General features: G+C 48.3%; 9 protein-coding genes and 1 non-coding gene across 10 annotated transcripts in view; 7 read left to right on the plus strand and 3 right to left on the minus strand.

Annotated features, from left to right (window-relative positions):
- The window catches only part of Pmar_PMAR018773 (hypothetical protein), a gene marked incomplete at both ends in the record, with an annotated part of 2,203 nt that extends 1,351 nt beyond the window's left edge, over positions 1-852 (minus strand). The window contains one exon of the mRNA XM_002783580.1: positions 31-852. Within this exon, the coding sequence (XP_002783626.1) occupies positions 31-852 (822 nt within the window). The remainder of the gene's footprint in view (positions 1-30) is intronic.
- A 581-nt stretch (positions 853-1,433) lies between these two features.
- Positions 1,434-2,348, minus strand: Pmar_PMAR018774 (hypothetical protein; the record flags this gene model as incomplete). Its single annotated transcript, XM_002783581.1, has 1 exon — positions 1,434-2,348. The coding sequence occupies one exon, from the start codon at positions 2,346-2,348 to the stop codon at positions 1,434-1,436; it is 915 nt and encodes a 304-aa protein (XP_002783627.1).
- A 3,871-nt stretch (positions 2,349-6,219) lies between these two features.
- On the minus strand, positions 6,220-6,559 carry Pmar_PMAR018775 (40S ribosomal protein S30, putative). Its single transcript, XM_002783582.1, has 2 exons — positions 6,428-6,559; positions 6,220-6,376 (listed from the first exon to the last, which is right to left on the minus strand). The coding sequence occupies exons 1-2, from the start codon at positions 6,519-6,521 to the stop codon at positions 6,285-6,287; spliced, it is 186 nt and encodes a 61-aa protein (XP_002783628.1). The 5' UTR covers positions 6,522-6,559; the 3' UTR covers positions 6,220-6,284.
- Positions 6,560-7,196: 637 nt separating this feature from the next.
- Pmar_PMAR018776 (hypothetical protein) lies at positions 7,197-7,479 on the plus strand (the record flags this gene model as incomplete). The annotated part of the gene is made up of 2 exons (XM_002783583.1): positions 7,197-7,355; positions 7,429-7,479. 2 exons carry the CDS (start codon positions 7,197-7,199, stop codon positions 7,477-7,479), a joined length of 210 nt encoding a protein of 69 aa, XP_002783629.1.
- A 50-nt stretch (positions 7,480-7,529) lies between these two features.
- Pmar_PMAR018777 (hypothetical protein) lies at positions 7,530-7,728 on the plus strand (the record flags this gene model as incomplete). Its single annotated transcript, XM_002783584.1, has 2 exons — positions 7,530-7,647; positions 7,691-7,728. 2 exons carry the CDS (start codon positions 7,530-7,532, stop codon positions 7,726-7,728), a joined length of 156 nt encoding a protein of 51 aa, XP_002783630.1.
- An 831-nt stretch (positions 7,729-8,559) lies between these two features.
- Pmar_PMAR018778 (hypothetical protein) lies at positions 8,560-9,480 on the plus strand (the record flags this gene model as incomplete). The annotated part of the gene is made up of 6 exons (XM_002783585.1): positions 8,560-8,643; positions 8,788-8,917; positions 8,961-9,062; positions 9,095-9,174; positions 9,273-9,328; positions 9,387-9,480. The coding sequence occupies 6 exons, from the start codon at positions 8,560-8,562 to the stop codon at positions 9,478-9,480; spliced, it is 546 nt and encodes a 181-aa protein (XP_002783631.1).
- Positions 9,481-9,992: 512 nt separating this feature from the next.
- On the plus strand, positions 9,993-11,311 carry Pmar_PMAR018779 (ribosomal protein L17, putative). Its single transcript, XM_002783586.1, has 6 exons — positions 9,993-10,105; positions 10,288-10,412; positions 10,485-10,575; positions 10,697-10,767; positions 10,972-11,096; positions 11,151-11,311. The coding sequence occupies exons 1-6, from the start codon at positions 9,996-9,998 to the stop codon at positions 11,283-11,285; spliced, it is 657 nt and encodes a 218-aa protein (XP_002783632.1). The 5' UTR covers positions 9,993-9,995; the 3' UTR covers positions 11,286-11,311.
- Positions 11,312-11,483: 172 nt separating this feature from the next.
- Pmar_PMAR018780 (hypothetical protein) lies at positions 11,484-12,734 on the plus strand (the record flags this gene model as incomplete). The annotated part of the gene is made up of 7 exons (XM_002783587.1): positions 11,484-11,584; positions 11,633-11,767; positions 11,837-11,978; positions 12,041-12,129; positions 12,176-12,296; positions 12,343-12,435; positions 12,484-12,734. 7 exons carry the CDS (start codon positions 11,484-11,486, stop codon positions 12,589-12,591), a joined length of 789 nt encoding a protein of 262 aa, XP_002783633.1. The 3' UTR covers positions 12,592-12,734.
- A 267-nt stretch (positions 12,735-13,001) lies between these two features.
- On the plus strand, positions 13,002-15,071 carry Pmar_PMAR018781 (hypothetical protein). Its single transcript, XM_002783588.1, has 7 exons — positions 13,002-13,111; positions 13,278-13,412; positions 13,484-13,625; positions 14,093-14,181; positions 14,237-14,357; positions 14,577-14,657; positions 14,859-15,071. Exons 1-7 carry the CDS (start codon positions 13,029-13,031, stop codon positions 15,066-15,068), a joined length of 861 nt encoding a protein of 286 aa, XP_002783634.1. The 5' UTR covers positions 13,002-13,028; the 3' UTR covers positions 15,069-15,071.
- Positions 15,072-15,536: 465 nt separating this feature from the next.
- Pmar_PMAR018782 lies at positions 15,537-15,607 on the plus strand. Its single transcript has one exon. It is a non-coding gene; the product is annotated as a tRNA-Gly (tRNA).
- Positions 15,608-17,296: the final 1,689 nt, after the last annotated feature.

The following is a 17,296-nucleotide window of genomic DNA, read 5'->3' on the forward strand; positions in this document are numbered from 1 at the left end:
ATCATAGTACGAGAATCCAAACAGGTGCACACAGCTTCCGTCGTATTCTAGGTTGAAGAAGGCTTGGCCAACATCAATGCCTGCGTACCATACGTCACTAGAGGGTAGCTCAGACAAGCACTCATCTACGGAGCGCATGTAGGTCCCCCAGCTAGGTAGCAGGTCCATGACGGACTCATTGATACACCTTTCATCAACGACGAGACGATAAGCACGATCTACATTATCCTCAGTCAAGGGCTCGGCAACGTCGTCTGCGGCCGCTTTCGGTACCGCAAACGCAGGAGAGATCCAAACTTGACGATGATCGACCGCTGCACGTGATAGGCGAGTGATGATCCCGCTCTTCTCGAGATTCTTGACCATGAGCTCCATGGCCTGCATCTCGCGCTTACGACACACATATGGCCGCTTGGGACAGGGTCGCACGGCACCAGGTTTCAGCTGGACAGTGACCTTGGGGAACGACCATCCCTTAAGACGTTCGTCCACCTTACTCCTACTGGGCAACTTGAGCCGTGTATCAGTGAGAACGCTGGAGATGCTCCCGCCGCTATAAGGTGACAAGGACCAAGTTGAACCCAATGCTCCGCAATAGAGTGTATCATCCGTAGTATGCAAGGTGGCCTCCAAACGCTTGAGGGTCTCCATCCCCAAAATTATAGTGGACCTGCCCAGTTTCATATTGAGGCCGTCGGCAACATTGAGCTGCAAGTTGAAGGAGAGGTCATGGCCCGCCTTATCCTTGACAACTAACGGAACCCGAGCCTGCCCTATCAAGCAGATGGAGCCTAGCGATCCAGCCGATTCGAGCTTTTTGAGCCCCCTAGCTGGTGTCACTTTAAAGCCCATAATGCTCGCCGACGAGGATGATATTAATGTCAGATCCGAACCAGAGTCGACCAGCAGTTCTACTGGTAGAATTCGGCCGGATGAACCGGTAGCAGAAGCTCTGATGACGCGTAGGCCTTCATGAGCAGAGTCAACGGAGCGTGGCATGAACGTCGATTGGACGGCCTTTGGGACGGTCTCTTGCCCGTCCCCTTGCCCTTTCGATGCCTTGGCTGCTGCAGCTTCAGCTTGGCGCTGACGATACCAGTCCGGAACCAAGTGAGCGTTCGCAGGGTTCTTCCAGCAGCGCGCGTCGTCGTGCTTATTCGCCCCTCTGTACCTTCGAGTAGCACAGTAGGAGCATCCAGATTTGCCATCCTTCGAGTTACCTCCACCAGCCGCATTGTCCCTTCCCACAGGATGTTCTTTGACCTCCTTGGCTCCAGGATTATGCGACTGGGGGGCCTGACCATAGGCATCCGCTTGTTATGGAAGGCTTTGCGGAGAGTTTAGATTCATGATATAGGGCCGCGTCCCGAGCCTCCCCTAAGGGCAGCTTAGACAGCAGATGTCCACAGCTGGTTTCTAGAGGTGCCTTTATCTCAGGGAGCAGTCCCCCAACGAACTTGGCAGAGACAAATGGCAAGGGTAAGGTGACGCCAGACACAGTGTGTCAGACTCGTGTCACGAGAGAAGAGCAACCATTCACTCTTAATGCGGGCATAATATTCGTCAACCTTCTCGCCAGTATTCTGTTTGAGACTCTCCCAGCGTTCGCTGGCCTTCTCCGATGTATCAGTTTCGAGAAACCGAGAGTCGAGGTACCCCCACACAGCAGACGGAGCCGGTTGGGCTGTCCCAAGATGTGTGATAAGTTCGGACCTCAAGCTCTTCCCGATGTGCCGGAGGAGGAAGAGCATGCAGTCTCGCTCGTTATCGATACCATGGAACTTGATTGACGTCTGCACACCACCCTTGAAGGCAGAGTAGGGAGTGGCCGACGTCGGACCTTCGAATTCTGTATATTCAAGTGGGAGTCTGAACACGTTCAGAGGAGCCTGCCTTCGGGAGTGCGAAGCCGTGGACGATGGTTCTCCATCGCCAGTGGGACTTACTGCTCCTGCGATGGAAGGTGAACGATTTGTGGCCGAGCCTGTGCCCCCCATAGCAGTGTCAGCAATGAGGGCTTCGAATAGGGCGTCGAAGTAGTCGCGATCGTTGCCCAGCTCGATGCTACGCACCAACCGGTACTTCCTCTTAGTAGATATGACCGCGAGAGCACTCGCTAACCAAAGCAGAGGCCGAATGGGCATCCCATGTACCAGCCCTGCATGAAGCACCATGCTTAAGATCGCCCTGGCGAAGTCCAAGGGTGCCTGAGCAGCCGCTGGACTCCCTCTGCCCTCAACCTCCGCGTCATTGGATACCATGGCCGAAGCCCAGTTAGAGACGAATGCCCTAACCCCTCTCAGGGGTATGGCTTCGAGCTCCAAGAGCCTGGCCAGGAGATAATCCATCTGGGCCGAGGATATCAGGCTAGGGTCGAAATCAAGTGAGAATGATTTGAAACCAGGACCAAGAATGAGAGATGTTCTCCATTTCCTAATCTCTGTAGCGTCTTGGGGCTCAAGTATGGTTCTTCCCAGTGACAACTCAGGAATCCTGAGTCAGGATCATTTGAGGGTTCGGAGTCATTCATTAGGAAATGAGGGTGATCATATCTGATACCGATGTCATATGAATCAATAAGTTTGACCGAAAAGAATAATGGGCAATCCGGAGGCTTCCAAAGCACAAGCAATGAGCAATGGGGCACGCACACACGTAGTCTGATCGATTGTGTTCGGGCGACGACGACCTAAGTAGTCGCACGCACGCGAGAGCAGCCTCAGCACAGAGACCTTCCTAAGAGTGGAACGCTGTACGTGTAATATAACCGAAACGTACAAAAGCCGTGTCATGTATTGTAGGAGCTCTAATTCAGGACAACGCATCTTTTTATTCCCGATAACAACATGTGATGATAGTGCTGTTACTTCAGGCCCCCGCTGTGGTAGTATACCCATAAAGAACTACCTACAGTTACCCTTCGCATAAGGGCACCTTTCATGTATCCTACCAGCATCAAAAGAAGAGTCCTCTTCTTGATGCTCGCCGACAATAGTGTATAAGATCTACCCACACTTTTGACTAAGAATGTATGCGGGACTCACAAAGCGTACCCCTGAACTCGAGTCGCACTCAATCGTCTGTGGTTCGAATCGTAACTGTGAACTCGACAACAACAACACCTCAAGAGGACATGAACGTCTTTAACATGGCCGACATCTGATGTGATTTAGGTGAGGGACAAAAAGGAGTTTCAGTAGCCGAACGAGGTGTATTGAAAGCCGGCGAAACCGGTAGGACCTGAGCCCAACCCAGATCGAGAGTGATGATAGATAGAACTGTTGACACCTTGTGAAGCTCTCCGACCTGACAGGGGCTGTGCTGTTTGAGGCCGTGGATGCCCAAAACCGAATCTACATGGATGGAAAGGTTGCAGCGACAAGGTATCGAACCCGATACCTACTTCCGTCCACTTAGCCCAATACCATCCTTCTGTGAATATGCTCCTGGACCAGGGTTGAAATCCTTAGCTCCTCTACGAGAAGGACGTAGGGCCCGACTATGATGATGAAGGTAAACCCCACCTGATAGGCTTCCGACAAGAGGTCCCGAAGGTCCATTGTGGCCCCTTGTTGTATATAGAGGAAGGACAACTCACTCCGTAATGTCCTGGACCAGGCATGCTGGCTATGTCAGAGACTGAGAAAAGAACTGTCACGGAGGATCGAACCTGGATCCATACTGAATCAACCCTCAATCGTAACCAATACACCAGAACAACCCACATAAAACAGCTGAGAATTACAATCGAGGTTGTGTCTCGATCTCATGCTATACATCTTCCCGGACCTCCCCAACGATCCCGCTGCATCGTAGTGCCCCGGACCCGGCCCGATACTCCTCTTTGAAGACCCATAAGAATCCATCCTGAAATGGCTATGACCACCTTCCCATGGCCGAGGACCAGTCACCTGCCAATACCAAAGCCGATCCTTATCGAACCACCGGCATCCTTTGGGCTGTACGTCCCCGGCCCGGGACCGCCATGCGAGCTTCGCTTCCCCTGATTGTGACAATGAGGAAGGACCCTCCATTGGAGGGCCTTCAAGACGGGACTCACCCCATCCCGACGTCCTGTACCAAAGCGATAAGATACTCCTTTGCCCACATCACTTGACCGTGATACTGTATACTGACCTGAACCCTAACCTCAGGTCCACACCAACCTTCAGCAGTGGATTACCCGGGCCAGGGACCATATTGCCCCTGAGGGCATATTCGCTATGGGACCGCCCAGCGATCGACCATTTAGGAGACGTACGAACCTACCCCGGCGATTGGAGGGGGTTATGATACGTGGCATCGATAGCCCACTACTACTACCCGGGATATCTTCGTGAGTTGAGTGGCGTCTTGAAGGCCAGAGTAACGGAGAGATGGGGAGGTTGTGACTGGCCGGGCGGAATAGAACGACATTGAACAAGAGACTTAGTAAAACTACGAGGACTTGAACCCGGGCTGTCCGAAACTGAGTTCAGTACCCTAACCATTCCACCGAAACACTTCAATAATCTCGAGTAAAGCCTGGTGGTATAGAGAAGCTCATCAGACCTCTTCTCTTAATTATTGCATCCCCGTCTCCATCACGATGAAGATTCACACTACCACCAGCCGGCCCCGCCTGTTGACTCTCCTCTAGAGTAACGAAGGCCTCATCAGACAACTTTACATCAAGGCGTTCCTCGATCTGTAGACACTCTCCCTCTTCCAATCCTGGGTCGAAGCTGATAGCCAGCTGATAACGAAGCAGCAGCCGAGGAGAGGGTATGGATCAACCGGGAGCATGGGTTCACCGACCCGCCCTTCGTATTCAAAGTCTTTACATTGTCATCCAACTTTCACAGGCTCTCCTCACTGACGTTTACTGCACCCCCTCACCCTTCCGCCATCCGCTACTTCTCAGCAACCTACGCCGATTTTCACTCAAGATGTCACAACAGGTTAACCTAATCAGTTGCACGGGCGACCGCTCCTCGCAGTTACGCCGTCGCTGTCTCGTCTCAATTGCGACTACTCAATCGTGGCTGCTGTTCGCGATGCTAATTCTGTTGAATCCTGAGGTCTGATATATATCAGATATGCCCATATTGATGGTCCAAAGTCGACCATTGGAGACTGTAAGCCTCAGTCGATCTCTCGGAAATGAGTATTAACTACCGTGTTGTCATCACTATGCTACCAACTCGCTCTCATCTCTCGCTTCATACTACGAAAAACAATCTTTCGATCAACTGTGCTCACTCATCATGCCATTCTGTAGCTCCCGTGACTTCTCAAAAATAGACAAGTTGATCGGATATCGCGAGAATGCCTTAAACGCGTGAAAGCATGGTAGAGGGGTAGACCTCGATTTTTAAGAAGATGGGAAAGCAAAGTGGAGGCCGAACAGAACACCCTACTCTAAATTACAATGAACTACAATGTCGGCGGATGACGGCACTGGGTAGATCTTTACTTGATGCAGAACTGGTCCAGTAGAAGGACTACTACCTTCCATATACGGCCACAAAACCTCGTCAGCATCATCTCAAAACTAATCGAGTGGCTCATCGGACATGTCTCCCGTATGGACTCTGATGACAATAGTAAATGATGATGGCTGCTCCTCTGTCGAAACAGGTGAGTAGGATTCATCACAGTACCACCACCAACTCCTGTACATCCAACCTGTCACGATTATGAAGGGTAGAATCAGGTACAACAGCGGGATTGAGCTCTACATCTCGGCGAAATTAAGGTTACTTTAGTCGTGCAATTCAAGATGGTCCTCCTATCGCATGCTCCTGCAAAATTCATTGTACTAAGGCAATGCTTTGAGTTGTGGCATAGGTGCCCCACTCAGTGCCGCTGAGTCAGTGGGATTGATTGAACTGAGACACATCTTCCAAGTTATGGCATAGGTGCCCCGCCCGATGCAATTGATTTCACTGACAGCGAATTAAGCCGCTCGATAATTTAGTACGACACTGCATATAATTACGCCAAGCTCACATCACCACACCTTCTAATACACGTAACCTCAAGGAGGATAGTTCAGCAGCTCCTTCACTCGTAGGAGGATAATACCGTAAATCCTACACATCGTACAATGATGTGACTAGTACGTGGTAATCTAACTAGCCCACCCACACTCAGCACGAGCCAGCGGATAAGGTGATCGCTATAACTCCAACCACACCTGGGCTTCTTCGCCACTCAATAACACAACAACGAACTGGACGAGTAAGTAGTTGTAGCAACAAGTTGGGCTGTTACGGCGACGATGATGTCCACGAACCAGCTCATTACTTTTGGTTCGAGTTGGGACCTCTCTTAGGGCCACCAGTCACCTTGGCAGAGAAGCGACGGTTGTACTGCATACGCTTGCGAGCGCGGCCTGAAGGAAGAATACGATGAAGCAAAGGTGTGGTATGAGTAGTCATAGTACCAGTGATGGCCTTCTTCTTCTCCTGCTTGGGGACCTTGGGGGTCTGATTCTTAACCTTACCGGCACGAGCTAACGATCCGTGAACTTTTCCCATGGTAAAGGAAGGGTAACAACAACAGCCAGCAACTACCTATCACATATCTCACCAACTTAAGAGACTCTCACCCAACCTCCATCAACAAGGGAAAACACCCTCATAGCGAGACTAAACCGACAAGAGCAACCCCTTCACAAACGCTGATTAACGCTTGCTCAAGGCCATCTATTAACGCGTCCAGGAGAACTGTCAAATGACGCCTGAGTACCCCTAGACCCGTAGAGGATCCTCTTCTCCTCGAAGCCATATCGCTAATAGATAATCGATCAGGTTGGCGAGCGAGATCTAGACCAACTTTGACAAGATTAGCAGATGGTTGACGGAAGAAAGAGAGCTGGGTTGAGTTGCACAGACACTCAGATTAGGTCATAACCTACTCCGTATCTTACAACAGTCGACCAACTTGGATACTCGATGATTCGTCGATTTTCACTATTTTCTCTTGCCTTGGTACTCGCTCTGTTACTGTGTGCCGATGCGGAAGGAAGGGATTACAAATATACAACATACCGACACAGTAATAATATCTTCCAACCTCACGAGGCGGTGCCTTCAACCTAAAGATACTCTCAGGCGGAAATACACGTATGGAGCTAATGCGTCATAGCTTTGTGAGTCCACTAACATATTCCAACACTCTTGGTAAGATACAGATTAGGGTATACCAACAACATGAGTGATCTCTTATCAGCTGATTGGTTCTTGAATGGTGCAACAGTAGCTACAGACAACCACGTTATTCTCACTCCAAGCATCGCCCAACGATATGGTGTCTTCATGCATACTATGCCGATCGATACCTCTGACTTCGAAATCCTATTCGATGTCTCAGTAGGATGGGAGTATCTTATGTTCGACATTGCAAGATACAAACTAGGTCCGATTGGAGAACATCGTGTCTTAGGTATCTGAAGGCCCTTCTGGTAGTCGTGACTCTGGCTTTGCCCTATGGTAATGAGGAACCCAGAGTTGTGGCTTGTTAGGAAGCACCTCAGGTTCACTACGATGAACTATACCGCTGAATTCTCCAAAGTTCGTGACGAACTCAAAAAAGGAGACAACAAGAAGGATTGGAGAGCCGCTTTCAACGCCCTTGATTACACTTTCCTCGGGCAGAAGGTAGGTTGGAAGATACACATCTTGTTGTCAATCCTCCTCTCCCTTAGTCTCGTTTCGAGGGCTTTGGGATCGTCTTTACCCCTAAGGGAGCGTCTGGGGATGAATACACAGGTAAGTCGGGTCATTCACGGATGGTGCTTGTACGTGCGAACATCATTATTATCAGCAGTTTTCACTTAATTCACAATCTTTCTCGTTCACGTCAAAGACAATGTGTTCGATTATTCGCTGATCTTCTGTGCGTTGCCGAAACTGATAGGGAAATTTCTCGAGAGATTATAGCGTTCCGCCCTACGCGGCTGATGGTATCGTGTCTGCTTGGATGAATGCCTTTTGGTCATCTTTCCAGTTTCGATCATCACCAACCGGAATGATCAGACGTTGTCATTCGACAGAGACGTGCCTGATAGGCAAGCTTCAGCGAGAGTCAACTTACATGCAAACGGTGCTCCTGTGCGGGTAGTATCTTAGGTTGCACCATGCAAGATTCAAAATAGGCCTAAATGCTCCTCAGATCGGAATTCGCGTTCGTCCTGATCTTATCATGGTCCGGTATCGTGATGGGAACAAACATTGGAGTGATCTCACCACGAAGAAGGGTGTATCACTACCGTAATAGATAATTCATGCCATACCTTCTCCACATCACATGTAGGTCATCCGGTTACCTCGGCTTTACCTCATGGAGCGGCGAGTCTCTGCCCACTGAGAAGGTCTCCATTATAGACATGCATGTGTAAGTCCATCGACCTTCCTATCACCTCATTATAGCCATACCAATACATGTCATATTATATCTTATCACCAATAGCAATATATAATTGTATTATAATAACCGTTATATACTAGCTGTTAATAGCTCAATATTGTTTTTATAGTAACTTTCCTCACTTATCATAATACCATCAGATACAACATGGACATGCGAATACCAGGAGAGGACCTGCCACTGGAGGTCGTGGAGGAGCTTTCTGATGGTGGAAAAATCGATTGGAAGGAGGTAGTAGTCGTAGTAGTAGGATGATGATGATGATGTGATTCGGAAAGGCTGGTGGGAAATTATATGCGTATTACTCCTAGTGGGAGATCAACTCGGCTCAAACCATCGATGGCGCAGTGAATGAGTATTGGTATCGTTGGTCAGTTGCTCACAAAGCAAATCAGTGGGGAGGATACCTTCCAACAGACTCTTACCATTCAGAAGGTTACTCAAATCCTCCTTAACTACATACAGACGACCCAGCCTGAGCTGGCTAAGGTCCATTCCCAGCTCGGTAGGTCATCCCAATCAGTGTGATGCACGATAGTCTCTATCAGGACGGATAACGCATCAAGTAATTGACTTGGAGTCTCGGATGAAGCAGTTGAGGAAGGAGATCAAAGCTACAGGCGAGGGTATCTTTGGGCCACCACCGCACAGTGAAGATTTTGAGGATATCTTGTAGGGGTAGGTTCTGGTGGGTTATCGACTTTGAAAAACCAGATGGTTGGTTTGAAGGAGATGCTAACGCGGGAATCGGGTGACCATGAGGTAAGGAAGGTCGTAGTAGGCCATCGATATCAATGGGAAGGTCGTTGGCGAATAGCTCGGATAGCGATGGAATCTTCCCTGTGCGCTATCTCGATCAGAACCGCGTTCAGAAGGTCCGAGAACAGTTGACAAAGGTTGATGGTGGTGGGGGACGGTAGTGATGGGCGGAGCGAAGCGTTGCATGTTGTGCATTTTGCGTTAATGCTGTTCAGGTCGTTGATAAGTGATGACTTGGAAGATTCCATCAGCAGCTCACATAGCTTGGCCAACAAGTTGTTCATGCTGTGTAAAAAGGGAGGGGCATAACGAGAATCTTGCAATCTTGCTCGTTCTTGCATTTCCTCAATGTAGGTATCGTAGTGGTTGTTGTTGGCGGTTTGTACGTTTGGCGACAACTTCAAGTTGTGGAGAAGAAGCACCTCTTTTGATTTCGGGAAGGCATGGGAATATCTTTTTTCTCACAGGCTTGTAAAAGGAGGCGGAGCGAAGCTATATTTCTTGATAGGGTGATGGAAGAATTTTATGGCGAGTGACAGAAACATCCCTTATTGTAGACAAGTTTCCTCGTTTCGAACGTCTTTGCGGGTAGCGTTGGTGGGACTGACGAGGCGTATCTTTAATTCTTCCGGCTGCGTGTTGAGGATTTTCCTCCCTTATTTCCGGATCATTTGACATGTGTGGTTTATTTTCAAGCGGAGCGTAGCGCATGAGACAAAAACGGACAGCGAGTGGTAGTCGAAATCATTTTTATCTTGGAAGATATGTCGAGTTTGGGGAATGGGAAAGATACGCTTGATGCGCACAGGGAAGATTTTCTGATTATGAGAGGTGCTAAGAAGGGTCGCTGGGACTCTATGCGGTTCTATCGACTTGGTCATATGAAGCATGGGAAAGAGAAGCAAGGATTCCGTCGGATTGGGCCTAGCTTCCGGTAGGTCTTAGCGGAGCGAAGCTATGATGATATTTGTTTATCTAGTAGTAGCAGGAGGGGAGGTTAGAGGGTGCTTGCGAATGCTGCAATGTTCCAGGGATATCTACACGTTAGTCCTTAGCGGAGCGAAGCAGCTATTGTTGATTTTTAAATTTGTATTGATAGAGTTTGTGCGGTGTTAGGTATTGGTATGAGATGAAGGACTGGTTGGATAAGTTGATAATCTATCAGAGGATTGAAGGGCCTTTAAATAGAATGAAGGAAGTCCAACAGTATGCGGAGGAGATAGTGTTCCATGCTAGAAGGAGTAATAATAGTAGCACATATTCGGACATGATCTGTATCTTGTACGCTCAATCTCAGGAGGTATCTTTTGTAGATACGCCATATTCTACCCAGATAGTTGAGTCGATGCTGAGGTCGGCGGAAGCTAGGCAGATTCTTTATGAATATTTAGTACCGAGATATAAGTAGGCGGAGCGAAGCTTGGGGTTGTTGAAATATAATATACGGAATTGAATTCGCTTTGACATCTTTGCGGTTCGATCCGGGGTCATTTGATGGTTGTACCTGAGTAATTGTTCTGGTCAGAGATCGGCCTTATTTTGTGACTAGGATGTTGAATCCATTCTATTTGAGGTATTATGATGCACAGCAGAGAGGTAAGAGGTGTCGGGTCGCCGGATGGGGATCGCGGAATTTTAGCTCATAGAATCTTCAGCGTGCGCTCGTTGCTGTATCCTACACTTTTCTCGCACATCTACTGTTGATTATAGCTAACCAGGGGAAGGATACTCCCCTGCTTTCGTCGGTGGTATCTTTCTGTGCATGGAAACACTGGGAGGTGCTTTGAATGGTATTGGTAGGCTATCTCGAGTTTATCGATTGGCCCGGGGAATTCCGAGCGGCTAACCCTGTGGGTGAGGGGAGGAAGAAGAGGGTTGCCATCGAGTTTGATGCCTCCAGAAAAGGTCGGCGGAAGCATCTTGTGGTAAGTGGCGTTGCGATGATGTTCTAGAGATGAGTAGTGGTTGTTGTTATTCAGGAAGCCCGTGTACTGGGAATAGTTAACGAGGCGGATCCTCGTTTTCTTACAGCAGAGGCATATGATAAATATGTCCGAACGGCGAGGGAGGGGGAGCATACTGCATTGGAGGCGACACAAGGGGAGGATGAATGAGGCATGCTCTTGGTGATGGTTTCTGTAACTGGTATGTTGTTGTGTTTTGCTTTGGCCGGCCTCAAGATATGCTTGCGTGATGTGTCTCCTATGCTGGGGACGATTGTGTTGTGGCTGCTTGAACGAGGCTCTTCTGATCCTGGGCTTGTCGTCTTATTTGGTATGTATCGTCACTGTAAGAGTAAATAATACTGATAAATGGCAACAACAAACAGTCCACAAATCATTCCTCCTACTGCTGCCGCTCCTGCATCCCCTTTTCCTACTGTCCAGGGAGTGGCATACACACCTAAGCGAGTGTAAACTCTCATTATCGATGGTGGTATCTCATTGTCTTATGTCCTCAGACTTGGTCTGCGCCTCGCGGATAACCGTCTGGCTTTCAGAGTGAGGCTCACTTTCTTCCTATCTATCGTCCCGATGATTTTCTGCATCGCTTTTGCCATCGCGGTGTGGTTCGTATCGGTGCCTGTGTATATCTGGTGAGTAGCAGAGGAGCAAAATGCGGCGGAGCGAAGTGAGTAATGATAGTCATTTTTCGTCGGTTTCAGGTATTACGTTCTGTTGATCATTACGGTAGTAGCTCCTACAGCCTTATACTATTCGTTTGCGAATAACAGCCCCTCGTTTATGGGTCTTTTCGCTTTCCTCAACGGTGCATTGGCGGTGTGCCAAATTCTCTCAGTCTGGCAGGTAATGGTTGGCTTGCTGACCTATTGTGTATCTTGCATAGTGAACCTTGAGATTCCCCTCAGGTGTTGAACTATGTTAACAGGTGTGAAACTTTTGTAGACGAATGCAAAGTATCTGGACTCAGGGTAGTTCCAGCCGTTGCAGATCCAACGTAAGATATTTCGTGGCGCGTGAAGGTAAAGTTGCTGGTCGTTAAGATATGCCTGTTCGTTCTACTCGGTGATGGAGTATTCGTCTTTTCAACACTGGGCGGATAATAAGGACTCAGCCCTCGCGATGTACCTCTCGTTCTTCATACCGGTCGTGGTACTTCATCTGGTAATTGTGAAAGGTGTGGTATGAGATTTCCACACACATATTACAGATGCTGTTGGCCTTGGGTCTGATGTGGTATTCGAAGTTGAGGAGGGGTCTCAGAATCTCTACTACTGGTCCAATCGGGGGTGTCGCTGCCACCGTAAGACTCGGCAAAGGTGTGGTACGATTATTGCACACTGTGTTTTAGGTTATTACTAGTGGGTATGTCGCTAGAGGTACTGAAGCTAATGACACGGACAAAGTTGCCGTTGGTGTACCCGTCTCGGCTCCGCAAGATAAAGAGGAGAACATTTAATCGAAGCTCGCCGATAACCGAGACTTCAAAGACTTACTGCCGGTTATTGAGAGCTCCGGCGAACTCCAGCACTTCTCTCTTTATTTTGAGGGCAGTTTTAGTGGCATTTGATCCTCGAATGACTGTTCTGTAGTCCTGGGAATAAAAATGAGTGATGATGCGGATGCATCGTGCCGTCAATCTTTCTGTAGTTCTTGCCACAGTCGATAATGCGCTCTTGATGCGCCCACTTGTACTGTTGGTGTAGTGTTTATTTGGTTGATGGAATTCCAAGGCGGCGCTCGTGATGATGGTATCAGGTCTCTGAAGGTCAATTCTGTGATGTGTTGTGTTCATTACTACGATCGATGCGAATTGGTTGAGACGCATCTTGAGAATAGGTAAGATGGTTGCAGGATGTCTTCATTTTTAGTACCTTTGAACAGCTGAGTAATATAATGCCTCCTGATACAAGAGAAGACATTGTATCGTCATCGCCTCCTTCAACGGTTGTAGGAGTACGATTCAACCCTCGTATTGTGTAAGTAAAGATCGACTCCTCAACACTGAATAGTCTTGTGGCGTGCGTGGAATTAACTCGATGAGGTGGAGGGTGATGGAGGTATTCCGTTAGATCGGCAGCATGGTTGAGTTTCTCGGGTGGCGTCAAATCTTAGGTTGACTGTAGTAGCTGATGGATATTGCAGGTTCGGTCTGCCGATCGCTAAACCTGAGTTGGCTCCGATAATTCGAACCATATTCCTCTTGGCTCTGGCCCCGATAGTCTTGGTAGCGATATTCGCGGCTGTGACTTTGACTTTGGGGACACCTGTATTCTTCTGGTAATAGGAACACGAATGGGCCTACTTTGTATCTTGCACTAGTGAACCTAAGATACCTCAGGCTTGGTCAGGTACTATGTCGTATTCGTTACTACCATTCTTGCTCCTGCCGCATTGTATTATGGTGTGCAATATAATAAGAGTGGTGCCTTGGAGCTCTATGCTGCCTGCAACGTGGCTCTGGCTATACTACAAGCTATAGGCATATGGCAGGTCATATTCAGTTGTGAACTGTAGGAAATGTGGTATCGAATTACTAGTGGCATAGCGGCCCCACATAGTCTGGTCAAAAAATGTTCAGGGAATATCTCAGCGAGGCGGCGCTCATTAGATCGGGAATTCTTAGCTGAACAGCTCTCCTCGGCTAATCAGGAAAACTGGCTTTGGAGAATTTTTCTGTCCGCATGTTAATTCACACGGTGATCCTGCGCTATTTCCTGTGCGATTCTCTCCAAGCCAGGCGATTGTCCAGTTGGTTAGGTCATCACTGAACTTAGAATGAGATCAGCTATTGAGTGGCGTATCGCTCTTCTCCAAAGTCGGACTTTTCAATTTTTACTGAACTTGGAGTGCGTCAACCCTGCCCGATGTATAGGACAACGGAACGAACGAAAACGACGGAGCTAACGCATCACATTTGTATATTTTGACCGGACTGAATATTCTCGTCTTGTTGTTAGATAGTCAGCTTCATCAATCGCAATGAGCTCTTCCTCGACCAGTGTACTATCAAGGGCAGCACTGTTGTGCCGACAGTTCCTAATCCTGTGTAAAATCTGATAATAGTTGAGATCGCTCGCGTGATATATTTGGTCCTCATTTAGGTTCGACTGTCAGAGCTATCATTCGTATGATTACTGGAAGGCAAGCGACAATGTGGCGAATGAAGATAGAACTTTAGTCATTTACAGCGTTTTGATGGGCCTGGCCATCATAATACACTTGGTAATGCTCGAGAGAGGGGGACTCTACTCCCAGACGGATGACGATTTAACGACGTGGAAATTCACAACAATTTTTTATGACGTTGGAAGTTATTTTCCAACGAGTGGGTACGCAGGTGGTAGAGTGTGTGAAGGAAGCATCCACGTAGAAGTTGTAGCGTACAGGATAACTCGGGTTTCCTCGAATGTGAATGAATTTGAAGTTAGTTCATCGGTTCAGGTACTAACGGCACTCTCTATCTTTTTATATAGGAAGTTGGCCGGTACCACCACGTTAGTGATCGCCCCGACCTTCGCCGAGGTAATAAGACTATCGTAGTGCTGCCTCCAAGCAGAGCTATCGTATCACAAGCATTTGTGGAATATCAAAGTGCTTTTCCCATCTTCTACAATCAGAACATGCGATCTCGAAAATTTCTGATATTGTTGTTGTGATTCGCAATGTTGGATGGAATGGAGGTTCCACGAGCTAGGAGGATATGCTCCAAACTTTCCTATTTAGGGTCAGATGCGCCCAACTGATGGGACCGTCGCGGAGGGCACGGAAGCAACCGATTCCTTGAAGGTCACCAGAGGTGTTCCAGTAAAACGATTGGAGTCTTCTGATGAAGTCGATCTAGAAGCAGGGGAAGGAAGTCTTCCTCCGATACCTTCGAATGGAGCCGATCAGCGGTATGCCACAGATAGTAACAGTCTCGCAGTCACTGCGTGAGGAACGTCAAGAAGTTGCGACATGATACTACTTCGCGCGGTTCAGCGCTGATGACATCTTCTTCTTTATTATCTCATCAATTCTCAAATGTAGTTCTATAAGGGCCTGTTTGGGCTGATGATATCGATCGTATACGACATAGCTACCCATCTGCCGAAGCTGTTCTTCCTATTGTATATAATAGTCAGTTCATGTGGAGGATGATCACCAATAGATCACCTCCCGGCATCAGTGTGCTGCTGATATTCAATCGGCGGAGCGAAGCTCTTCCCGCCGATTTGTTGCTTTTCAGCTCCTCGATGACTAATTCCTCCGTTCCTAACTCTACCGTTAACGTCGTTGTGATAAGATTGTTCGACATTTCTCTGAATGATATCCAAGGGGAGGTTGTGTTAATTACTCGCATAAGGAATAGGGGAAGAGCCACTCGGTGTATTTCCCCTTGCGCTGATGTTTATATTACCAGTTGCATCATTGGTCTAGTGGTAGAATACAACGTTGCCATCGTTGTGACCCGAGTTCGATTCTCGGATGATGCAGTTTCTTTACAAACTATTGTCTCATTGTGTCAATTGTCCCGGTATCACATTGCACCTCCATGGCTGAATACGTCCGTCCCTGGTAGGTGTGCTCTACAACGTCACTGCTTACATATCCGAGGGGCCATTGATGGATCCGATCAATTGGGAGAGGCTCTTCAGGATCGGCATTGATACGGTGAAGGGGAGATGCACCGGCGAGTCGTCGGCTTCATCTTCCTCACGTATCTTCCACCATCCATGAACCTCAGGTTCATCGCAATGTCGATGACCGATTTGTGAGTGAAGGGCGTCGGTTCGAACCAGGGGAGGAACATTTTTCTGGTCCCAACTTCTTGTCATCAATGAGCCGCTTTCTTCCATTGTTGCTTAATTGTAGATGCGCCTACTTCCCCCCTCCCCCCGTGCATAGTGCTAACCAATGTTTCTTCACCACGGAGAATAGTCGGCCTTCGAATGGTGACTTTTACCATAGGTGATTATCAGATTGATCGTCATAGAGGACGTTATTTGCCCTGCAGGTGTCCTCTTAGCCAATCGAGTGATAATGTCCTCTATTCTCGGCAGAGCTGGCAAAGTGGTTGAGACAGTCCCACCCTGACGAGATCGGGAGAGGGCTCTCGAAGGCTGCTGTGATGATACTGCTGGGCGAGCGAGATTTATAATGGTATACCTGTATTAAGGACAGAGGGAAGCACACTGATGTATTCGAGGAGAACTGTAGAGGAGGTGGAAGCGGTAGAGATACATTCGGAGTTATCGTCTTTGATGGCAATGCTGGAGTAGGTGGAGGACCATAATGACCCTGGTGGCTGTTGGTGTGCTAAGGTTTATGAATAGAAGTTTCGCGAAGATCCGATTGCAGTTTGGTAATACTATAGAGCATTTTGGGTAAGGACGTAGCCAATAGTGCCTATAACGCAGAAGGTAGGTTAGTCTCACATGCTCCCTTCTCATGGACATCTCACTCCATTGGGAGGGTTTTAACGGAAGGCGACTTGTTAATTTTGCTTACGTATGCTGGAATAGCATGCAAAATGGTGTCATCTACTATCGCACTCGATTGGATCTTCACTGCTCAATAGCTGCTGTCTATACTCTCGGCCGGGCAACCCTCACTCTAGCGCCTCTTCACGTCTATGGGAAGCAGGCTTCTGCTATGAGCACCATTGGCTGCACGAGGAATTCGCGGACGTTCGGGGAGGCGTGGTAGCGCTATTATGATCATGTCAATCATCCCTCGTTGAGGAGTAGCCGCCTTATCGCGATAATGGTGATGCTGATAATCCCCCCTATGGTGTTGTAGTGATTCTTAGAAGTCTATAAATCACTCTTAGGAGCTCCTGAGAGTTGCCGCTGTCGGCGACCTCTCGAGCTAGGATGATCACGTGGGCGACTTGATGAATAGAGGGTGATGTGGTAAGGTTGGAATGCCCACTGTGGTGCTTCAATACGGAAGGATGTCGTTTCATGAGCGTTTATAGTCGTAAGAACATTCTGGATCACTGCTGTTGCGTTGAGCATATACAATTAGAGATAGAGTAGGAGGGAACTTCCACTCTTGTGGCTTCAGAGGGACATGTGGAGCGCGACAGAGTAGGATTGTTATTTGAGTGGTGGTACTGGGATTGGAACCGGGGACCTTTGGGTCGACTGCACTCTGCATCGGTAGAACTTGTATTTCTCGTT

This window comes from Perkinsus marinus (assembly GCF_000006405.1).
Source record: "Perkinsus marinus ATCC 50983 genomic scaffold scf_1104296936966, whole genome shotgun sequence".
Classification (NCBI taxonomy): domain Eukaryota; phylum Perkinsozoa; order Perkinsida; family Perkinsidae; genus Perkinsus; species Perkinsus marinus.

What these genes read in the sequence shown, in the direction of transcription:
- Pmar_PMAR018775 (XM_002783582.1), bottom strand. Translation starts at nt 6,521, where the DNA reads ATGGGAAAAGTTCACGGATCGTTAGCTCGTGCCGGTAAGGTTAAGAAT. An exon ending in GAAGAAGAAGGCCATCACTG is followed by an intron (nt 6,377 to 6,427) that starts GTACTATGACTA and finishes TTCTTCCTTCAG; the next exon opens with GCCGCGCTCGCAAGCGTATG.
- Pmar_PMAR018779 (XM_002783586.1), top strand. Translation starts at nt 9,996, where the DNA reads ATGAGAGGTGCTAAGAAGGGTCGCTGGGACTCTATGCGGTTCTATCGA. An exon ending in CGGATTGGGCCTAGCTTCCG is followed by an intron (nt 10,106 to 10,287) that starts GTAGGTCTTAGC and finishes GTGCGGTGTTAG; the next exon opens with GTATTGGTATGAGATGAAGG. An exon ending in AGTGTTCCATGCTAGAAGGA is followed by an intron (nt 10,413 to 10,484) that starts GTAATAATAGTA and finishes TATCTTTTGTAG; the next exon opens with ATACGCCATATTCTACCCAG.
- Pmar_PMAR018781 (XM_002783588.1), top strand. Translation starts at nt 13,029, where the DNA reads ATGCCTCCTGATACAAGAGAAGACATTGTATCGTCATCGCCTCCTTCA. An exon ending in CGATTCAACCCTCGTATTGT is followed by an intron (nt 13,112 to 13,277) that starts GTAAGTAAAGAT and finishes TGGATATTGCAG; the next exon opens with GTTCGGTCTGCCGATCGCTA. An exon ending in TCGCCCCGACCTTCGCCGAG is followed by an intron (nt 14,658 to 14,858) that starts GTAATAAGACTA and finishes TTTCCTATTTAG; the next exon opens with GGTCAGATGCGCCCAACTGA.